The 22,969-nt window shown below is 36.6% G+C and overlaps 2 protein-coding genes across 2 annotated transcripts in view; one reads left to right on the top strand and one right to left on the bottom strand.

Annotated features, from left to right (window-relative positions):
* The window catches only part of vwa5b1 (von Willebrand factor A domain containing 5B1), a 31,343-nt gene extending 23,554 nt beyond the window's left edge, over positions 1-7,789 (top strand). The window contains exons 16-22 of the mRNA XM_055056684.1: positions 546-839; positions 1,078-1,215; positions 1,638-1,766; positions 3,156-3,227; positions 3,648-3,720; positions 4,744-4,867; positions 5,910-7,789. Of these exons, the coding sequence (XP_054912659.1) occupies positions 546-839; positions 1,078-1,215; positions 1,638-1,766; positions 3,156-3,227; positions 3,648-3,720; positions 4,744-4,867; positions 5,910-6,515 (1,436 nt within the window). The 3' untranslated portion in view covers positions 6,516-7,789. The remainder of the gene's footprint in view (positions 1-545; positions 840-1,077; positions 1,216-1,637; positions 1,767-3,155; positions 3,228-3,647; positions 3,721-4,743; positions 4,868-5,909) is intronic.
* A 10,699-nt stretch (positions 7,790-18,488) lies between these two features.
* On the bottom strand, positions 18,489-22,969 carry mul1b (mitochondrial E3 ubiquitin protein ligase 1b). Its single transcript, XM_055056683.1, has 6 exons — positions 22,951-22,969; positions 22,383-22,442; positions 21,216-21,361; positions 21,031-21,118; positions 20,828-20,948; positions 18,489-19,858 (listed from the first exon to the last, which is right to left on the bottom strand). Exons 3-6 carry the CDS (start codon positions 21,333-21,335, stop codon positions 19,132-19,134), a joined length of 1,056 nt encoding a protein of 351 aa, XP_054912658.1. The 5' UTR covers positions 21,336-21,361; positions 22,383-22,442; positions 22,951-22,969; the 3' UTR covers positions 18,489-19,131.

Below are 22,969 nucleotides of genomic sequence, written 5' to 3'. Positions count from 1 at the left end.
GGTGTACCACATGGCTCTATCCTTGGGCCACAGATTTATTATTTTTTTTGCCATCTTTCAAAACAAGATTTATTTACATATATATATGCTAATGACTGTCAGCTATATTTTCCTATATACAGTTAAACTTCTCTTTAATTGTCTCTGTGATGTTGTGGATTGGTATATATTTATCTCTAACCTTTGAGTAAAAATAGATACTGTCCTGTGTTGTAATGTATTTTTTCCTTCACTTATTATTTTTCTTGTATTATTTTTCTTTATATCAACTTATTTCATTATCATTTTTGTACAGCACTTTGATGCAGTTTTTAAAGTGCTATATAAATAAATTTGATATTAGTTTTGATAGTCATTCATGCCTTTAAATCCTCTTGATGGGATTATTGCAATTCACTTTTATTTGGGATCAGCTAGGGCACAGTGCCAAATGTAGCAGTGTGATTTTGAAGTGGTACAAGAAAGTTTGAGCACTTAATAAATAAAATATTTTATCTGCTAAATCTACTTTCTTGAATTAAATTGTTGCTTTGCTGATATTTCAGATGGATATGGCCACCAGATGTGTCAAGCAGAAACCCCTCAAGAGACCCACATGTCACATCTGGGGACCACCATCCATCACAAAGGAGACTGCAAAGCCGTGGTGTCAGGATTGCTGTGTGGGCAACCCATGAAGTGGGAGGTGGTTTTTGACATCGAGCCGTTTTTAAGCGGCCGGGAACGCGAGGAAAAGGTTCACGAGGAGCTGTGGAACGAGACGTTTCACCACCTGGCCGGTAGCTCCATCATACACGACTTTGAGCACATGGCCGATAAAGAGTCTGAGATAGAACAAGGTGAGCTTAGAAACTTGACTGACACAACTGGAAAACAATTTTAAATGTCAAAGGATGAGGTTTTCAAGTTTAAATGTCAAAGGATGAGGTTTTCAAGTTCTATTAACCACAATTCATATTTTTAATTTGATGTGTGTATTTTGTACAATTCATTAAAGAAGTAAAACATCATAAAATATAAAATTATTTAATGTATCATGGTTTTTGTATTTACTGTATGCTTTTTTTTTATTTTCAGGTTCTGGCAGGAAGTACCAGGTTTACGTTATTCACACTAGCAAAGCCTGCAATATACTGAGCAAATACACAGCATTTGTCCCCATTGACTTGGACACCAACGAGTATTTGCCAACAAGTGTTGAATGCATTAATGCAGGTAAGTTACATGGCTCAAATTCTCCTGTGTGAAGTCACCCCCTCCCACTTTCTTCAAATTAAATAAAGTTGGTGTCAAGCATTTGTGCTGCGTTTGTGCAGCAAACATTTCATTTCACTTTAAAGATATTCATATTCATTCGCTATCGAAGGGCAACCAAAATCAGCAACTAACATCTGCAATGGTTTGTGCAACAAAACATTTAGTTTGCGCTGTTACCAGAGATCAACCCGGCTCCAGAACAGTCAATTTGCTTCCAACTTAGTTTGATTTTGTAAATATGGGATTGGTTGAGGCTAAATTGTACAGTTTTATGAGTTTTAACTGAGATAATCAGTTTGAAAAGAAAAACATAGATCTGCTGTGTTGATTGCACTCTGCAGAGCCAAGCAGGGTTGTAATGACTTCCATTTTTCTTGAAGGTGCAAGACTGAAGAGGGGCTCCAGGTCTCGTTCAGGAAGCAGGAAGAACAGAGGATACTCCATCGGGCTCGGTCGTTCTCAGTCCGGCGGCATGTCAGAGGAAGCTGAAGATGTCCTCCTGCCTTACAGTATGTGGCTTTGCTTAGTTTTCAAGGCTTTGTGATGAAGCCTGCACATCACCATAATCAAGCACAGGCATGAAAGTAGCTGCAACAAATCCTTTTTAGTATGAAATATTAAACAGGACAAGATTCTAAAAATAACACCAATTTGAACGGTAGTCTTTTGGCTAATAATCGAATGTGAGACTTGATGGAGAGGGAGTCCTCAATAAAATACTTGAGAAGTGTTACTCCTTTGTGTTGTTTGTATCACACATCCATCCGCTAGGGGCACTGTTTTGCCACTGTTATGTTTTTGGGTTTGTGCTCTTCTTCTGCTCTGGTTGTCTGTTCAGGCAATGTACATGGCGGAATAAAGTTGAGCAAAGAAACAAGTTATTTTTACTGACTAATAAGAAGAAGTGATTGATTGTTAATTTCCAATTTGAGTGTAACAGACATTATGTTTTCTGAGTTTAACATTGGTTTTAAACCACTAAAATTAGCCTGTAACATCAGCTTACAAATAAACATTTTCATTGATGTCATTATTAATGTTGTTATGAATGTGGTAGGAAAGCCAAAAATGTCACTTTTGTTCTCATCTTACAAGAGCTATATTCTGTCCTTGCATAACCTCGTGTAAAATGGAAATACGACATCATATGGCTATTTTTCTACAATAAAATGAATGGCTTGCAAGCCTAATGAGTTTTTTTCTGCCAATTTTGGCAAAAAAGAGAGAAAAAAATCCCTTTTGACAAAAATGACTTAGGCTATGACAATTTTAAAACCATACATCATTTTCTTTCCATTTCAGAATTCTACACTATTTTTTCTTTACCTTTCATGTAAAAATGTAAGTGTGTAACATATCTGTGAAAATGTCAATATGTTTGAAAGACACTGTATTTGTTTAAGTCAGCTTAAAACAGCTTTCACTTTGGAAAGAGCTGTGTGCTATATGGATTTCTCAGAGAACTCCGTGAGCCGTTTTATAAATAACAACTTCAGCAGCAGGACACAACATTTTTAAAAGGATCCTCAGTGATGGCATAGCAACAGCACTAGGTAATGTGGGCAGGAGATGCTCAAGCATATGCCGGTTTAAAAAAAAGAGAAAAAACAGACGGCTTAGATATGGAGGAGATTTAAGGTTTTAATGATTCAACTGTTGGAAAACTGACAATTAAATGAAAGACATTGTTTCATTTCTTGTTTTTGTCTTGCCTGACTTTGAAATTCCAATTTTTAGTTTACGTAGCAAGCAAACTGAGTGAATGATTTCAAACCAAGGCCATATCAAACAAAGTGACAGTCTTATTTGATGCTGGAGTTTTTGTAAATAAACTGACATAGAAAAAATGTATCCTTCTGTGATGGTTCTTTAGAAAATGATTTCAATTCTTGTTTCAGATGCAGAGGACGGTGTCTCTCCATGCAGCACCCCTTCCTCTGCCGGCTGGGACAAATGCAGCTTCACAGAAGGTAAGCACATCAGCAAATTTATTGCAATTCCTCAATTTTCCCCCCAATAACCTTTGACATGCAACGTCTGAGTGGATGTTGCCATTTCCAGCCTCACACAGCAGGATTTTCTACCAGCTATCTATCAGCTGGTGAGAAATTGTAAATCACTGACATTACAGTTCCTATTCTTGTAGAGGTTAACCAAGGTCGGCAGTTTTTATCTTGGCTCAAACTGACTATTTGTAATATGAGAATCCACTGGAGGCGCAAATATAAACGAGACATATTTCACCTGGAGAGCACAGAGATGCTGGTGTGTGTTGAACGTTTTCTTTCATCACTATCACATCTCACTGTGCAATAGTTTTGTTATCTACCAGAAATACAATAAATAGACCTCTGCTTCTTTTCTTTTCTGTCTGCCTCTTTATCTCCAAGTCGCCCCACAAAGGAGTCCATCTGTTACCTCAGACCAATCACAGAAATCAGTGGAGAGCCTTTTTTCTGCCAGGTATGTGATGAGAGTTCAGCTGGTGTGTAAATGTACCGTAGCTGCATTCAGTGAAGAGCACCAGGGATTATATGACTGCAATTTGACATTTTAAAAAATATATTATTAATTTTGGAAAAATCAACTTTTTGATAAAATGTTCTGGTGCAAGAATGAGGTGGTTTTCTGGCCGTATCAAAATTAGTTTATTTTTTGCATCACCTGAGTCACATGATCAAGCACCAGATGTTGCCACAGGCGCAAACCACAAAGACGGGAAGTAGTTGTGGGAGGATAATGGCTTTTTAATGTCTTATCGCATGAACAAACTTATTCATGTGTGATTTTAATTGTGTTTTTTATTTAATGGGAGTGTCTCAAATTGTGTTTTATGAATATTTGTAGAATATTTATAAAATTTTGTGCATATTTATGATGAAATGGAGCTACTGACAGACCAGAAAATGCTCTAAATATGTATTTGGACATGTAAGACATTCTCTCAAAGAATCCAGGAAATATTTTATCCATCACCAGTTGTTCTGTGTAATAGAAAATTATTATGATAATTTAACAAATATGACATTCTGCTGATGTTTTCATCTATTTAGCATAAAATACTGTTGTGATCTGTGCAGCTGTGTTACAGTTTTCTTCTTTTCCTCAAATGTAGATTCAGGAAGAAAAATAGCAAGAAATATTGTGACTTCATGACAAGTTTCTATGGCAACAAAGTGTATACCAGTCATTTTAAAATACTGATTTTTCCCTTTTTTTATGCAGTAATGGTTTATGTATAAATGAAAATAAGTAAAAATACAGCAAAAAAATTAAATGTGAAACTATGAATTATAAAAGATAAATTCATAAAAAAATATAAACTCTTGCATTATTATTGTACAAATATGTTCAATCTTTGTATTTTTCTTGTTTACCTAACTTCTTGGTCCTTATATGAAAAAGATAAATAACTCAGCGAAATATTCAGAGCAAGCATCTGAATGCACGCACAGTGTTTGCTGCGCTTTACCTCTCCTCCGTCAGGCTGGCCCTCAACAGGACTCGCCTCCTGACCCGAGCTGCAAAAGGATTCATGTGTCGAACGCACAGCAAGTCTGGCGATTCAACAGGAGAAAGTGAAAACGAGAACAAAGACTACATTCCCCTGGTGAGCCCCAGACCATTATTTCAACATGCAGGTTTGTATGTCACTGAAATGAATAAATGGCAGAAAATGTGAACAAGAAACACCAGGTGTTGAATGATGAGGTGTACACCATCTCTCCAAATCTATTCAGTCTTTGGTTTGCAATGTGCATCAACTGTAAAAGGAAACATTATTAAATTTAGCTCACTCTGAAAAACAAAAAAAATACCAACTGTGGTTCTCAATGCACATTGACCTGCATGTTTTGGATGTTCCCCTGCTTCAACACACCCCAGTCAGATGATTGCAATTCAATAAAGACCCTGTTTATCAACCATCAATTAAAATGCTGTGTAAAAAAGGAAGTTAAATTAGAAGTGGGCTGAGAGAATTGGTCAAAATTCAATAAGTTGCAGTCATTGGTCAGAAAAATAGGACGCACAGAAAAAAGTAAAAGCGATTGGTCAGATTTGTGGAATACCTGGACTAATAGTTGAAATCGTAACATCTCTACTTCCTGGAGGGACTCAGTACTGGCTGTAGGGTTTTCAGTTTTGTTCCCAACTGTTGATAAATTTGCTATCAACTTTATTTATGTCAGTGCAGAAAATATAATTGATTTAGCTTTTAGTGTTCCATTGTGGGCATTGTTATCATATGCATTCCACATCCACCTCTCAGAGACTTTGACTGATGCTTTAATTATGCAACACATGCTGGCCAATTCATTGCTATTTAACGGAAAGAAAAAACACATTTTGAGAGTAAGTACGTAGAATAAAAATGTGCAGAAAGACTTTTTCCTCCATAACAACCCAGAAGTCTGTAATAAGGGGCTGATTCGAGCTGAAAACGACCATTGTTATTAGAATATATAAAACTGCAGATGAGGAGCTTGCATGCAAATCAGGAGCTCAGGTGCACCCTCTCCTCTTGTGTTATTGAAGCTGCGCTTGAAAGCAAATATAATTGGGAGATGATTTGTAGTGTAAATACGATACACCACTTGAAAATTCCCTCTAGAAGGACTAACAATAGAGAATAATTTCACTCCCCTCTGCAGGTGTTGTTGCAGTTGGGAAACGGTGCATTTCCTCTGGACTCAGCTCTCTGTGAAGCCATTAACGTGCCGATGGACAAGCTGAAGTGGACGTCGCCTTTCGCCAGCCACCGCTCCAGCCTGGGCCACCTGTCTCACTCCGGCAGCCGGCGCACTGACGGCACCGACGACGGGTCCAGATCGCCGTTCGAGCCAGACCTTTATCAGCCGGCAGCAGATCACTCTGCTGGCAGCAACAGCCCCTCTTATTCATCCAGAAATGCCTGGCCGGACACGGGCCAGTCCACTGCCTTTGAACCCCAGTTTTTCTCAGGGGGCTCAGAAACGGCGTCACCTGGCAGCGTGATGAAGAGGATGCAGGATCCGGAGAGCATGGTGTGGGCAACGGCCGTCGCCCTGGCCTGGCTGGAGCACAGCTCTGCCAGTTATTTCACAGAATGGGAGCTGGTGGCGGCCAAAGCCAGCATGTGGCTGAATGCGCAGGACATCCCAGAGGGGAAAGATTTAGCCTCCATCAAGGCTGCTGCCAATCAGCTCTTCATCATCCTCAGACACTGGGATGAAAACCTGCAGCTGAACATGCTCTGCTACAACCCCAGCTCTGTCTGAGGCCTTAAACAAACTCCATACCAGATGATGCTATGCTAACCAAGGCTGTACCATCACAGTGACGTTGCAAAAGTATTCATAAACGTTATTTTTTTCACAACAGCCTCAGTGTTTTATCTTGTCATCTTGTGTGATAGACCAACACAAAGTACTGTTTTGTTCTGAAGAGGAACGAAAATGCTGCATGATTTTCAAATTTGTTACAAGAATTGGCAGAAAATATGTAATTAAAGTCACATATTTACCAACTTAATGACAAGAAAGACATTTAAAAAGTGATTTTAGTGTCATTTTGTTTTGGAAATTCAATTAAATTGTTCCATGAAATAAATTATATTTAGTTATTAAGAGTGATGCAGAACCCTTTTCCAGACCTAAATCAAACTGAGAATCTTTCCAAAACTTGAAAATTGTTGTTCAGTAGCTCTCTGTTCAATCTGACTGAATTGAACTATCCTGCAAAAATGTTCCAGAAGTAACAGCATTATTATCTGGTTCTTCAAAGTATTAACTCAGGGGTATGAAATAAAAATGCTGATTATCACCCAATCCGGTGCCTTCCAATGGTAATGAATTGAATTTAGGGGAACAGAATAAAGTGTTTGGCATGCCTTTCAGATTTTTGCTTCTAAAAATATATTAATCATGTACTTTTTTTTCCTATTACACTACTTTGTGTTGGTCTGTTTCATGAAATCCTGTAGATATATATTGACCTTGGTGGTTGTAATGTGTCCGAATGTTAAAGAAAAAAAAACAATCCAAGGTGTATTGATGCAAAGCACTGTCTACAGAGCAGTTTGTTCTCTGGAGTCAGATTTTTCTTCTCCTGTTGCAGTGGTGAACAATGTGTGTTTTGCTCTGTATGTGCTGTTCCTCCTGACATATCACAGGCTCGTCAGAGACACTTTTTCTAAGCTGTAACCTCGCTGGTGCCAATGAGTTTGTGGAGAATCAGTGTTGACGTTTTAGCATGTTGGACTGGTCTTCATCAACATGTGAGCAACACTGCTGTTGTCATATTGATGTTCTGGCTGGAATGCTGCAAAAATAGTAATAAGAAAACATTTTCTTCAATTTTTTGATCCATATTTCCTGCATTTTTGGATTTAGCTGTGTCGTAAAAGCAAAGATTATTTTACGAGGAAACATTTGGGTTCTCACTAGTGGTATTGTCCCTCTTTTATCTTGTGTCTGTTACTATTAGTGCTATTACTACTTATATTTTTGGTTTAAAGTGTAGCAGAGACTGAAAAATATGCAAACATCTAAGGAAAATATTAAATCTGTACGTGGCCATATATATATATATATATATATATATCTGGTATAAATGGAAGAATGTGCATGTTTTCATTGCTTTATTTTGGTGAATTCTGTGATTATTTTTCTTTGAATGATTTGAATTTACATGTGTTTCATATAAGAAAACATAATTTTTGATATTTCCTCAAAAGAGTAGTGTGGCTGTATGTTCAAGATTAGTCCAGTTTAAGAAATTGAAAGTTTAGTCAAAGGTGATACTTCATTAAAACTTTAGGAATTTAGTTAAAAAAATTAAAGCAATTTTTAATATACATTTTTACTTATTAGGATATTCAGATGTTTCACTTTAACTAACTGAACTAGAATATACTTGAGCCAATTAACTTGAACATACATCATTAATACTTGGCTTTTTGAACCATGAGGTTGAGTTCAGGATTTTTGAAACACACAAGTTAACAGCTCATCTTCTCATTTCTGTCTCATAAATGTCTAGCTGCTGAGCACTGTGTGCTAACAGGAGTGTGCCCCTATTACTGTCTGTCAAAAAATCTGCTTGTCTGCTTGGTGTTATAATTTGCTGCTGACTGAGGACTCTTTAGTGCATTATCTGTGCCTCTAGGTCTGCATGTCTGACACGATACCATTAACATTTGGCAACTTTCCCTTCTGTTTATCCCTTCACTGATTTTTTTTTTTAGTGGATGACATATGAAGTATTCAAAAGAAAATAATTTTTGAAGCTGAAATGTCAACCTGCTTCACTTGCTATTGGGTTTGGAAATCAGCCAAACCAAACCACTGATTGGTTGATCCCCATGATAGCACAGATATGGAAGCCCATGAATGTTAGCTTCCATCATGGTGCCAAAATGGTTTTCTCAATATGGTTTTCTTAATATTAATGAATATTAAGTTATATTTTCTGTTTGAACTATTAAAAAAGGCAGTTAAAAGTGTTTTGGAGGAAGTCTTAAAGGAGACCTATGCAAAATTCACATTTTGCATATTTGTATACTTCCATTTGGGTAACAACTGCTTCTAAAAGCAGTCCAAGCACTTAAAAAAACACCCAGCCATCTTTTGGCAATAAGTTAATGTTTTATGGTGTCTGGAAAATTAGCCATTTCAAAAACCTTCCAAATGTAACATCTTGAATCAGCATGCACTGCGCTGTCACCTAGCAACTCCAGTGAAACCCAGCTTGTCACCTAGCTAGAAGCTAGATGACAAGCTTGTAGCTAGGTGACCTAGCTATAAGGTCACCTAGCTCCAAGGTCACCTAGCTACAAGGTCTATTCTGTAATGCTGGAGCTCAGCAAATATGTTGAGTTCCATCATATTTGCTCAGCTGGTTTTACTGCTGGGTGCGCTTAACAATGGCTGCTGGAAAAGACAAGAGTTTTGTTGTGGACTTATCATCCAGAAACCACTTTCTGCATCCTTGTTGGTTGTGCAGGAGATTCTTCTTCTGCTTTTCATAAATGTGTAAGTTCTAGTAAACTTTGAGTTGGGGTTCTGATCAGCAGTAGATTGTTTGGATTTAAAATGAAAATCTCATTATGAGCTTTATTTATTCAAAACAAAGCTCAGATCTATCCCGACCTGTTCAAGGAACCATATTAGGTCACTTTTAAGTATTTGTGGATTTTAATTGTGTGTATAATTGGGAGTCTTGAGCTCTGAAATGAACTAAAAGAAAAAGCTTTTCAAAACAAAATGTTTAAAAGTGTAATCAACAACAAACCTTGGCAGCTGCCCATGTAAGTGTAATCTAGGGCAGGCTGAAATGCTGCTGCTGCTGCTGCTGTGTGGGTTAATCTTGTCATATTATGTCCTGAGTCTAGTTAGTGAGCTTAGCAGGCTCAAAGCATCAAAGCACCAACATCAGAGAGAAATGTAGTTATTTATATGTGAGATGTTCCAGTGCAGGTAAGGAAAGGCTCTGCTCATCACACCACCAGCTACACACCTCCACAGATGGAAGTTGTCAAATGTGTGGGTAGGTATAGGTTACAAACTCTGAGTCTCTGCTGTAACTCTCCAATTACCAGGAAATGGTGAGCATTCATTTGAAATTCTCTGCAGACTCTACACTCTAATTTAACATGAAAAGGAAGTTCTCATAGCACACGGAAAAAATAATTCACGCAGCAGCTCGATCAAATGTTCAAGACTAGAAGGTAAATGCTTAATTAACCTACGATGTTAATTTGAACACAGATAATAGTTGGGACTTTTTGATGAATTCGAAATAAACAATAGTAAATGATTACACAAGGCAGAATATTTCTTCTATTCTGTAATGCTCCTTCTGATCCCATCGAATTGATCAGATCAGGTGAGCAAGGCATTTTTTATCATACGAGGTGAACTCCCACTCATTCGACTTGGCCTGGTATTTTCTGTGGTTTCACTTTGACAGCCTAGTGGTAGCTTGGAAAAGTTGTGTTGGAAATGTTCATTATAACTACAACTCTTTTTCAGACTGGTAGCAACACAGCTTCATTCAATATCAATTTAATTGGTCAGTTAAAAAAAACTAAAACATAACTAAATAGATCTGATTGACATACACAAAATGTTAAGCTCATTTTATTCTGCAACATATATATGTAGTGCCAAACTGTTCCAGAGTTTGTGTTATGAGCATGTGGATAGGCCAGATTGTTTTTGATGTATCACATTTTTCAGTAATCAACATCAAACCATCTTGGGCTGAAAGTTCAATGATCTATACAATCTATGAATGTCCCATAGTGATCAAAAATAATTATTAGCTGAATCAATGGGAAAATAAGCTCAACTACCCTGCTATGTCACTCACTTTAAGCATTTACTATGCTGAGTTGCGTTACCAGTAGTTGATTATCATGAAGTTTTTCAGCATTTTTGCAAAGTTTATAGTAGTGATGCCTGTAGATGGCATGTATTGCATTCTAAAGATGTGACGCTCAGAAAACTGAATTTTTTCATGTGTGAAAAATGGATAACACCCTTTTTTAGCTGAAGATCAGTCTAAGTAGGAAACAGTGTTCTCACATATTCTCTTTGTAGATCACTGAACTAAGCAAGAGTAGGAACTGATTTTGAACTTCTAACTACATGGAGGTTAATTAGTTCAAATTAGTTCAAAAGCAGCAGTTACTGTCCAATCCTCCAGAACAAGTGCAACAATCAAGACTCTTTTCATGGAAATTGAAAAGTGAAAGACACTATTAATTATCAATGTCAAAACTCATTTACCACAAGTGCCTGAACTGAGTTCGAAGTCAGCAGAAAATATCTTTGAACTTTTATACATGTTTCATTTTTTCAGCACAGCCATATCTGTTTGCAGTTATTATTAATTCCAGTTAATGGGATTTTACACTGGAATCAACAACAATGCCATATGAAACGCTTGTTACCAACCATTAAGTTCTGCTGATACTGATTTTGAAAAACAATCATTTTTTGCTCTGTTTCTGAAATAGACCAAAGTATGTTTTAGTCAGTGGTAATAAAATTTGCATCATTTGAAGTTGTAATGATTTCTGAATTAGATGAGTGATTCTGTGCAACCAGTAGAACCCAGCTAGTGCATCCCAGCTCACTAAATTTAGCTAGCATATCAAATCTTTGCTGTTTTTATGTTGTTGGACTCGCTAATATTAAATCGTTTTCCTGAACTTAGAAAATAAAAAACGAGACTTTTTAAAGAGTTGCCTCTGCAGTAACAGCATTCTTCTTTTATAATTACTCTTTCTTTTGGTATTCACATAGTATTTCATTACTCAGGTATGTTTATTTCTACTCAGGCTGAGTTGCATGAGTCCTACATGAACAAAAGCATTTCATACAAATTTGGATCATTCCTACATATTGAAGCCAGTGGTGCGGCGTTTTCCTTTCTGAAATTTAATGTATGATTTTCATGTTATAATGTAGTATAACTGTGCTGTAATTGCGACAGTAAGTGCAGCTGTAAAATTGTATTTTTCATGTACCGAGTCAATTGTATAGTGTATTGTCTTTCAAATTGCTGTTTGTGCCTTTATAAATGATTGTTGACCATTTGAGGCCATTGAAAGCTTCTATAGTGTCTTTCAGATTGTTGATGTTGTATTAAACTCTACAGGTGCATGAAATAAATATTACTACAAACAAAATGTGTGCATATATGCAGTATGATCACACATTTACTAGAACTCTCACAAAATGGATTGAACTTGGAAGGTACACTCAGTTTGGGTCTAGAATAAAATGCTGACATGTTCAATAAATATGGCTCCTACTTAAGGTTTGCTTTGTGAAAATCTAACTGCTTTTGTAAAAAAGAATTTGTCTTGCAGTATTCAGACCTTGAGAGTCTAAAACTTTAGTTTTAGCATTTTGCAAGTCTCCTTCCATGGGTCTATATGAGGTAATTTCTTCTTAAAAACAAAATTAATTCTCATTTTATCTGCAGAATCTCTTAAAAAAAACGAATTTTTCCAGTTTATCCGGCATTCTTTAATATGACATCTGACAAAACTGTATGCTAAAAAATATTATTCAGACCACATTTTTCCCTACAAACATCACTCTAATAATTTTTTTTAGATGGTATATGATTGCATTTTTCCTCCAAACATGATGAATGAAAACTGCAAAGACTGTAAATAACCTACTAAATCTTAACTTTCTGCTTTTTGTCCCTTGGACAATTCTTCTGATTCCTCTTTCGACTGTTAGAAATTTTGCGAGGATCACCTGCACATGGTTTGTTCATGGTGAAATGATTTTTATTCTGTTAAAAGGACAAAAATGGCATGAAAGAGAAAATAAATGGAAGAACCCACCTCTTTACCTTAAAGTGTAAGGTAAAGAGGAAAAAATATAACTTAAATATTGAGGAAGAGTTGTAAAGTGACATGAGGACCAGATGGAGAAATACGAGACAGCTGAGGCAAGGAGAAAAATCAGATGGAGGAGACTAACATGAAGAAGCTGAAAAGTACAAAACCTGACTATAATCTCACGGAAATAATTACAAACATACAGAAAAGGGAACCAAACAAAGAAACTAAACATAATTAAAGTATGAACTAATCTAGCAATACCTTAGAAATAAAAACACAAGGAATATGGGGTGAACAGGGTTTTGGCACAGCTTACGGTTTGTTTGACATGGTGCAGTGTGAACCAAATCAACTGAACATGAAACAAATGTTGCAATTCCAGTTGCCAACGAAATCAAGTCTATTTGACGATCATGTGTGAAAACACCATTCTCCTTCCTGTGAACATTAATGTGACCTGTAGGTTTTTCAGCTTCATAAACTCAGTTGCTGACATCAGTTGTTAGAGCTTTTTTTTTCCACTCAGTGACGCACCAGGACCAAACAAAGACGACTACAAATACGGCATCTCAGAATAAAACAGAGTGGGGCGCTAACTCAGATGTAGTCCTTCAAATTTTTGAAAAGGTGAAGCGGCTTGTCCGGCAAGAGAGAGACCTGGGTGAACAAAGGCAGAACAGGAAAAGTCACAATCGTTAGAACAGTAAGAAAACCGACAGCTCATTACTGCGGCTCAAATAACCATTTTCACCCCTACTTCAGAGATCAAACCGGGCTCGAACACCTGACAGTGCGCTGCTGTCAACAACACACACAGGAAAAATCCACCTGATGCTTATTAGGATGTGCAGTGGTCAAAAAAAAAAGTTTATAACATCAAGTTTACTGTTGCTAAGCCACTGACTGTAAATTTAAAACTGCGTCGTGTGAACCAGTGTAAAGCAAGCTTTTTTTAAATGCCATATATAGAGAATTGTTTTATTACATGGAGGCAAGGAGAAGCTGCAGTTGAAATCGATTTGACTGCAAGCTGATTTTTCACTGAGGGCAGTAATACATCCATTTAGATTCAGGTAATTCAGTTGAGCTCACTAATGTCCGTCATCATGTGCTCTACCACACGGCTCCGGATCTGGAGTGGACGGTGAAACCTCAACGACAATTATTCTGTTTACATTTCAGCCGCTGAGGTGCCTCTGCCTGCATAATGGAGGCCGACGTCTAATTTAATCGAAGGCAAGTATATTATGGAGTTTAAATTTGCACACAAATAGCACACAGAGAAAAGGAGGAAAAAAATACGAGTAATTTTACTGTCTGGCTGAAAGCTAGGCCTGCGGCAGGTTGTGGGCATCAATAAATGACTCCAGTTATAAGAAGATGATTACTGGTTGCTGTGACAACCTCTTGTGTTTTTCACAAAACTGTCTGTGTAAAAGTTTTAACATGCATTTAAATATTTGCTATATTTTAAAGCTTTGGACACTGAGATGCAGAGAAAGGAGCCTAAAGGAAAGATTATCCTCTACATTGAACTGAAACCTCTTTCAAATAAAAGAAACTAATAACACAATAGACCTCTACTAAGACTAAATAAGTGGTGCCTGATTGGAGAGAATTACTGAGAATCTGGCTCAATATAAGAAACTACTGCTAAAGTGTTCCAATAAAGCATTAAAGTGGCTATACCTTTTATTTACAGCCGCTCGTTAATTTTGCCATATGAAGTTATATTTACAGAGAAACCTGCACATGTATGGATTTCACTTAAATCTTTAAATGTGGGTCTTCCTGGACAATAATTGTCCAAAGATTCCTGCTGCATTCCGATTTTAAACTCTACAGAGAGCAACACAAGGAGGAATGCCTTTTATGGCTCATTCACTGTCACAATGGTGACAGCTTCTTCTGCTAAAAGCAGGAATAAACCAGCGGGGGGTTTCCATGGTGTTGGATCTGCGCCGCTGCTTTCATGTTTGCTGTGCACTAAAGAGGTTCGTTAACACGCCACTATTGACCCAATAAGTGCTGTCCTGGGATTTCATTGCCGGATTTGCAGCCACAGTTGGAGTCAAATGTTTGATACACAACCGTTAGCCCTTCTGACAAAATTTGTGATATGTTCCTCAATAACACTATGCTACATTGAAAAACACAAAATCTTACCAGGAATTTTTTGTCCAGTTTCTACTACATTTATCTTCATGCAAGTGAAGTAAGAAAAAAACCAGCATGTCAAAACCAGATGAGTTATCACTCCTAAGCTGCTCTATGTATGTAACATATCCACTCTTATTAGCATCACTTGTAATTAACTTGTAACACAATAATACTCAAACGAGTGTTATTGTGGCTCTGGATTTCAACCTTGCAAGAGTAGCAAATAAAAAAATAATAGGGTTTTGAAAAGTAAAGTGGCATTTAATTGTGCCGTATTGTTTTTGCTATTTGTAATGGCAGCAGTAAATTTATGGGAGACAAGTTAATGAGTTATATTTCTCCAACAGAGGCAGCAGCTAAAAGCAGGAAGATATTAACTTAACCTATTATTTGTGTAACAACTAAAATACTATAGAAATTGTTTTTTCATTTGTAATTGCATTTAGTGTATATTATTTAAAATATATACTTCATTATGGTAGCTTGAGGGCCCCCCGAGTCATCCTAAGTAGATGCTTATCTTACATTTTACTGATGTTACATTATAGTTCATTAAGGCACAATTAGAAAAATAATGTATCAGTATAAACACAACAGACTAACTTTCAAGCATTACGATAATAGTTAATGGAGGCTTGAGCCAAATTTCTGGACAAACTTAATATTTCAGTTTGAATAGGACTCCTGAGTGGAAGTTTTGAACAAATTTTAGTTGAGCTAATAGATTTTTTTTAAATTGAAAGCTGAAGGAAAAAAGAAGAAATATTAAGCTGAGACGAGTTAGTTGGCCTGGAGCCTTAGTGGGCTTTTGTTGGACCCAACTTGTAGCTAATCCTTTCCTTCCTGCTTGATTACACTAAATGTCTGACCTTTAGCTCAGGATCTTTAAGGAACCAGCCAGCATCAGCTTGCTCCTGTAAAAAAGATATCTGGGGGGCGAGCTGCTGAATACTAATGAAGTGTTAATGGCAAGGTTGACTTAATGCTTAAACAATACACTGGAGGTCTCAGAGCATGACGTGGGCTGAAAAAATTACGTTTTTGGATGAATATGCAGATTTCAAAAAGAAAACATTAATTTGTTTAAGCCAGATAAATGAAAATGCTCCAGTATGAAGCAGGAAATGCACTCCCTGTTGGTTTAAGTCTGAATTTGTACTGAAATCGCCTTTCTTCTGCCTCTATAAAATTCAGCTATTTACTGGAACAAAAACATGAAGATTAATAAAGTATAGATTTTTTAATCACAAATCTGTGGTTTAGGGATAAAACTGCTGCCTAAGTGATGCATTTTTATGTTCATTTATGCTCCAAAACTTTCATATTAATTTTCAATAAAACCCAACATCCCCCTCTCCTGGTAGAAATCGCGTGTCTCCTCATTTGACAAGAACACTTATAAGAAAAGTTTATTCAAAACCATACTTGCTTTTAATGATGTCTCAGTTGCCAATATGGTGCAGTGCTTTGCAGTTTAATTCCATGTGTTTTTTTTGCAACCTGGAATTGAAGTTGATGAATGCTAGTCAAGATTTTTGCAGCTCTTTGTTGTAGTTGTAGGTTGTAACTCAATTATCCCCTCCTAAAATCACATTTCTTCATCCTCTGCACTGCGAAGAAGAAAACGTGACCTCAAGCCTGAGTGGAAGAGCGCAAGTTAGGTCAGAAAGGTTTGAGCCGTCGCACTTCCAAACCAAATGTCAAGAGGCTCTTCTCTCTCAAAAGCAAAAAATACTCAACAGTAAAATCATAGAATCCTTAAAAATAGCAATAAAGCTGCAGGAGGAACTGTCGGATTTTCTACTTCTATAGAAATTATGTTTCAGTTGCGAAACTAGTTGAAAGATTGAAAAAAGAGATGATCAAAGATTGGTTATAAAGCCGCTTTTATTTGCAAAGTTTTGTCTTGACCACAGACAAAACCAACCCAACCATGTAGCTTATTTTCTTTGTTATGGATGTCACTGATGTACATAAATACATGGAGTGAATGTAAAACGTACATTCTAATAAATAATTTTGCAATTTTTTTATAACCTTTACCATGACGAGGTTTTAAGGCCAGGATAAGAAAATAAAAAATTGCAAGAATAAAGTCATAGTATCACAAGACTAAAGTTGTATGAAATTAAAATCAAATAACATGATAATAAAGTCATAATATTACATATTAGTAATAATTAAGACTTTATTCTCAAAATATTAAGAATATTAAATTTGTTCTTGAAATATTTTGACTTTATCCTTGTGACATTATGATTTTATTATCATATTGTTGCAACTTTATTCTCGTATCATGTCATTGTTTTTGTAATATTACAAATTGAGTGTAATTTATTTTTTTCTCAGCATGGTCCTTTCCAGTCGTAGAAATCCAACTTACAAATAAATGTATTGGCAGTAAAAAAGCTGCAACAACCCGGTTGCCCAAAAAGGCAAACTGTTCAATGACTGCCTTGTTGAAACGTCTTTGTTTCATTTTAAAACATGTTTGTGCTTTTAAAACTGTCTATGACCTTGACCTAATGATGTCGCAGCTCTACCTGCCAGAGCTGCTGCATCAGTACACACCCTCCTGTTCTGTCTGAGTGCGCTGAAGACGACGTGTAAACTTAGAGAAAGCCGTGGTTTTGCTGCAGCGTCTCCTAAATAAAGGAATGACCTTTCTTTGGACAGGCTGTCTGTTTTTAAATCCTTAAAACCAATCTCTTCCCCTTGACCTTTGAGACCATCTGAGATGTTGACTTTTACTTTTATTTATTTTTTAAATTTAATTTAGTTTTTATATTAATAACTGATAGTATATCTGTTGTAGTTTTTTGAAAAACGACTGTTTCCTGATTTTATTGTCTCATTGCAGAATAAGGCTGTTTGTAGGCTCTTTTGTTTACAGCATTTTGACCTTACAGACGTTTAAAGTGCTCTATAAATAAAGGTGACATGGTATAGTATTTGGAGAAAATATAAGACAGATGTCACTAGACCTGGGCGATAAATCAATCTTATCGATTTAACAAATTTTTGGTTTATGGAAAATCTGGATTTTTCTTTTCCACAATGAACTCCTTGGGTTTCCAAGCCCCCATCTTGTTTAACAAACTTTTTTTTTTTATCTACAGCTTTTATATATTTGGATTTTGAATTCAGGTCATCCCCAGATTACTCAAATTTTTATGTTGCTTAATGCCTTAATAATACCAAACCAAATCTGGAATATTAGGAAATTAGGTAGTCATTTCCTAATAATAAATAAAATTATTTTCCAAGTTTTTTTCTCATTAAAACATCCTTGTGTCTTTATTCTGCTGATATGACAATATTTTCATGATTAAACAAAAATAATCCATCACACAGCTCGCATAAGGGATGACTGAAATAGTTCTGACTGAACGTGAGCAAAAAAAATGTATTGAAATCGGAAAAGTGAAACTGGTCAAGAAGAGTTTTGTTCAACATGCCAAATCAAATGTCCATGTTTTCTCTCTGTTATGATAAATGAGTAGGTCAGTAAAGCAGAAGCTTAACATCCAGGGCCTAAATGTGCTACAGTCTAATTAAGCTAACCATTACTCTATACCCACAGTAAGACATGGAGGTGGCAGCTGGCAAGTGATTTTTCTTTAAATAAAACTGTTGATTTTATAAACAGCTCCAAGATAGGAGTTCAAGCAGATATCAAAATAATTAATCACTGGAAAAAAAATTCAAGTTTTGAAATTATGATAGGCTGAGCCCAGAACTTGACAGGAAACCTGCATTAAAATTCCTTTTAATGTCATTGTGCACATATAAGGCACAACATTTAAACAAACAACAATGTCCCAGTTTGAATGTGTAACTAGTTGTATATAGTTACACATTTGCACAATTAAGCAGGTAAATTTGCCAGTAATAGGTGGCTCCTACCAGTAAAGACTAAAGCATTTCAACCAGTATTAGTTGAAGGAACCAAGTTATTACGACTTTAATTTTTGCGTTTCCCACAAACAGTATTTTTCCAAGCTTAAAAAGAGTTGAGTGCACATTTTATGTATGAAGATGACAGCCAAAGTAGTCAGTATCACAGTAATTTTAACGAGAGTAAAAGAGTGAAAGGTGCTGACCAAATGTAAGGCTTTAATGACTACAAGAGTAAAGTCCCTCCAGTGTAAAGTCCTCTATGCTGCTTTCAACAGATTGTTGTAGAAGTGGGGCCAAGAATTGGATCAATATTTGTAAGCCTGAGCACAAAGAGATTAAATTTTCTCTCTCCCAATGACACCATTTTTTAATCAATATGAATTAGCTTACAAATTTGTAGGTGACTTGTCATCGTTGCTCGTGTTAGCGCCCTTTTCAAGCCGGAGAAATTCCGACGAACAGCGAATTTAGCTGTTGTAAAGAGGCACCACTCTGTCGATAGTCATCCTGCAGATGGGGCATTTCTTAGGCTCCAGCAGGGCCTGGTAGCAGAGGTCACAAGCACACACATGACCGCACTCCAAAAACACCAACGAGCGTTCCTGGCTCAGACACACAACGCAGCTGGTGGCGAGGACGCTGCTCTCCTCTATCTGGAGCTCACGCATGAGCCTCTTCTGCTCCTTGAACTCCTCCATGACGCGCCGCCGCTTCTTTCTCTTCCGGCACAGAATGTACCACTTCCACAGCATGTAGAGGAGCATGGAACAGGTGGCGAGCCCGAACACGTAGGACAGGATCCTCCACACTCTCCCGGCATTCACCTGTTTCCTCAGCAGGAACTCGTAGTTCTGCCGGGTGAGGAAGTAACAAAAGCCCTGCTTGGGCGGCTGCAGCTTAATCAAATCATTGTCCAGGACCAGCTCACCCACGCCCGTCACGGCGTCGCCCAGGCGCAGCATCTCCTCCAGTTGGTGGATCCCTTTGAGCTGCTCTCCGCTGATGAATTGTCTGATGAAGTTAAACAGGGATTGGTTCGTGGGGTGAAATTTCTCGTAGGTGGTCTCCAGGTCCAGCTCTGCCGCGTTTAAGGGATGCATAACCCGCACTGTGGTGGAGACGCTTTCGTCGTAAGACCCGAGTGCGAATGGGACGGTGTTGGTGCATTGGTGGATGACTTTCTCTGTGCCATTCCTGTTTGGAAATATAGTTCAACATTTAAACTTGATTTACATTAAGTCAACTTAATTGTTCACACTGCAAAAAACCCAAGTATTTTTATAGTAGTAGTATATATTAGAAATATGTTAGTTCACTTGAAATAAGGCAAAACTACATAAGACAAAATTTCTCAGCAAGTAAAAAGCTTGTTTAAAGTCAATAATTTCTAAATATTGATGGAAAAAGTATGAGTTACAAGTGAAAAAATCGGCCATTGGAACAGGACATTATTCCCATATTATATGTTAAAATGTCTTTCCAGAAGCAGATTACTTTACTTAAAACTAGTACCAGTATGGGTAAAGCAGCTGTTATTGATATCTGATGCTGAACACTGACCAATAAGCCGTCAGTAGTGGAAAACTACTGCGAGCACCATTATAATGTCACGTCTGAATAAGTATTTTTATACAAAGATAAGAAGTTTACTATCTTCTTATAAGTTGATTTTTCAATTGTATTTTTGTTTTGGATTAGTTTTGGGGTTTTTTTCCATATGAATGAATCAAAGATAAAAAGAAATAACTTTCTTTTCCCACTGGCCTAGTAGAAATAAGACAGGAAGCAATCTGTGACATTTGGATGGTGGCATTTGCAGATTTGTTTACATGCCGTTCAATGTGTTGCAGCTAATAAGCGATCCAGCGACAAAATGATGCCAGGAGTGCCTTTTCCCTTCTCCCCGATGAATGTCTGATGAGGTACATCACAAAAATATGGACTCTGTGAATCTTGTGGGATAAGCTGCTGCTTGCGTCAGCGTCACCATCTGTTCTGACTACGATACTACACTGACGTTACCACCTTATGCAAGATTTGAATAGTTGTATGAAGTCATTCTCCATCTGCTCGCATGTCAAATTTTGATGATGGTTCTTGGATTAGAAAGGCCAGAAAAGCCAGAAACAAGCAAAATATAGATCTGATCTTCAAACGACTCACCATAAGTGAGTGGTGTGATTCCACACCAACTTCTCCTCTTTCACAGTCAGCCTCTCGATGACGCCTTTGTAGTCATCAACAAACTGGCTGTTAAGAGTGTCCTTCACTGATCTCACCAAACCTGTGGCACATAACCACTCTTAGTGAAGGAGGGAGGTGAAACTTATTTATCGTTTTCAGGCTTTAAAGAATGCTTTGCAAACCTTCTATGACAGCGTATGGAATGCATCTCCTAGGAGTTTCAGACAGGACGGCTTCTAAATCCTGATCAATGGAGACTTTTTGAGCTTGCTGCATTAAAAAAATACAAGCAATACAAAAACTGATCAAATCTTGCATGTAGTAAATTAATATATTTGCCATTTTGTGCCAAGAAAACATGTCTGACCTTTAAACGGGTAGCAGTTTTAACTCTGCTTCTGTAAACGGAATAAAACACTGCAGTCAGCGCAGAGCTGGTGGCTAAAACCACTATCTCCGCCACTGAAAGTTTCCCATTCGGCTCCATCCTGGGATTTGATTCATTTAGGACAACTTTGGGAGAAAGATAGGGGGGGGGAAAAAATCAATTAATTTCTATTTTGAAGTAGTTCCTTTTACTTTTATACTGTGGTTTAACGCTCCAACATTTCAGAAACACATAGTAGCTAAATTCTCTTTCCTGTCTTTATACTGTGATGAAATGTAAAAATATGCTTAAAGTAGTATAAAAATTTAAACGCTCAATAGTTAAGCAAATCCCATGTTTGCTGGACATAAACAACAAAGCCTTTGTTATACCAGTCAAACAAGAGATTTTAGTTTGCAGTCATATAAAACCAATGGAAAAAGACAACATTTTCTTTTCCAAACTCAGTGTTTACATGTCAAGAAATAATTTAATTTATCTGGTATTAACAAGGTTCTTAATAAATCTAAATCTGACCTAAAATTATCCAAGTGTACAACAACATACGACAAATCCAAATCTGTCATTACCTACTTTTCCTATGACAACATAAACAGTAGCAAATGTTCAGAAATGCTATAAACAAATAGGAAGAAAACATTTAGCCAAATTTCGTTGAATGCTGTTCAATGACAATAGATGCTATCTATTCTATTCTTTATTAATTCTAAGAATGGAAACATATTTGAAATGCATACTTCTGTATTTTCAATTTTAAAAAGTATGTGTCAATACAATTTCACCAACGACTACGCTAATTAATTAAATTAAAAACCATCTACGCCTAGCTCTTTAAGAAATAACACACATAACACACAAAACAGGAAGTTAGCTTCGGTTAACACAGAGGCGATTCATTACAGTTAATCGAGCTACTGCAGCGACTTTAGCCTATTTAATAAATGCTATTTAGTCTGTAGCCTCCAAACCTTGTCAGTTTTTTTTACAATTAGCAATTTGAACATAACTGGCAATCAAACTAGCTAACACTTTTCTAGCCAAGCATACTTGCTGACATAAACCATAGCAGTTTGCTAGCTATTTTAGACTATAAAGGAGAAATTAATAAAGTTAATAATGACTTAATGGATAACAGAAAGTTCGAACCTTTGTTCTCGTTCGTTGAGCTTTTGGCCACTTCTGTACAGTTGAATACTTGTAGTTCTTCTGTTAACCAGCAGAGGTCAGTAAAAAACCGTTGAAAAAGAAAACTGACCAGAAACTGTTCTAACTGAAATTATGCAAAAATGTTTCGAATTACTTCAATATGTCTGCTATGCCATAGCAAAAAGCCACTTTTATTTCAGAAGAAAAAATATGGATATTTACATTAACGTTGGTTTTGCCCAGATTTCTAATACCTTTAAATATGCACTCTATATTCCTATTATTTGGTCAGATGTTGTGATAATTTTTTGTGAAATTGAAGAACTTGTATTACACACATACTTCAATAAATTTGAAAGTCATGAAGCATTTAATTTATTTAATTAATTTAGTTCTAAGAATCTGACACAATCAAACATTAATCAGTATGCTACAGAGATTCCTAAACTGATGATGTATTTCAAACATTTGCTTTTGTCAATTTTGATGATTAACATTATATTTCTAAAACAAATAGCTATGTCATAGCTGTGCTACAACCCACACAATCATGGAAAAGATGTCTTACCAGACAGTTATTGACACCT

Source organism: Poeciliopsis prolifica, unplaced genomic scaffold (assembly GCF_027474105.1).
Source record: "Poeciliopsis prolifica strain line A6 unplaced genomic scaffold, Auburn_PproV2 SCAFFOLD046, whole genome shotgun sequence".
In the NCBI taxonomy this organism is placed as follows: domain Eukaryota; kingdom Metazoa; phylum Chordata; class Actinopteri; order Cyprinodontiformes; family Poeciliidae; genus Poeciliopsis; species Poeciliopsis prolifica.
The sequence above is the reverse complement of the archived record's forward strand: the minus strand, read 5'-3'. Positions and strand labels throughout refer to the sequence as shown.

Bases quoted from the DNA above. Each gene is read 5' to 3' on its own strand.
- mul1b (XM_055056683.1), bottom strand. From the start codon at position 21,335: ATGGAGCCGAATGGGAAACTTTCAGTGGCGGAGATAGTGGTTTTAGCC. The intron at 21,119-21,215 runs GTCAGACATGTT...TTTTTAATGCAG, and splicing joins AAACTGCTACCCGTTTAAAG to CAAGCTCAAAAAGTCTCCAT. The intron at 20,949-21,030 runs GTTTGCAAAGCA...TATGTGCCACAG, and splicing joins TCCATACGCTGTCATAGAAG to GTTTGGTGAGATCAGTGAAG.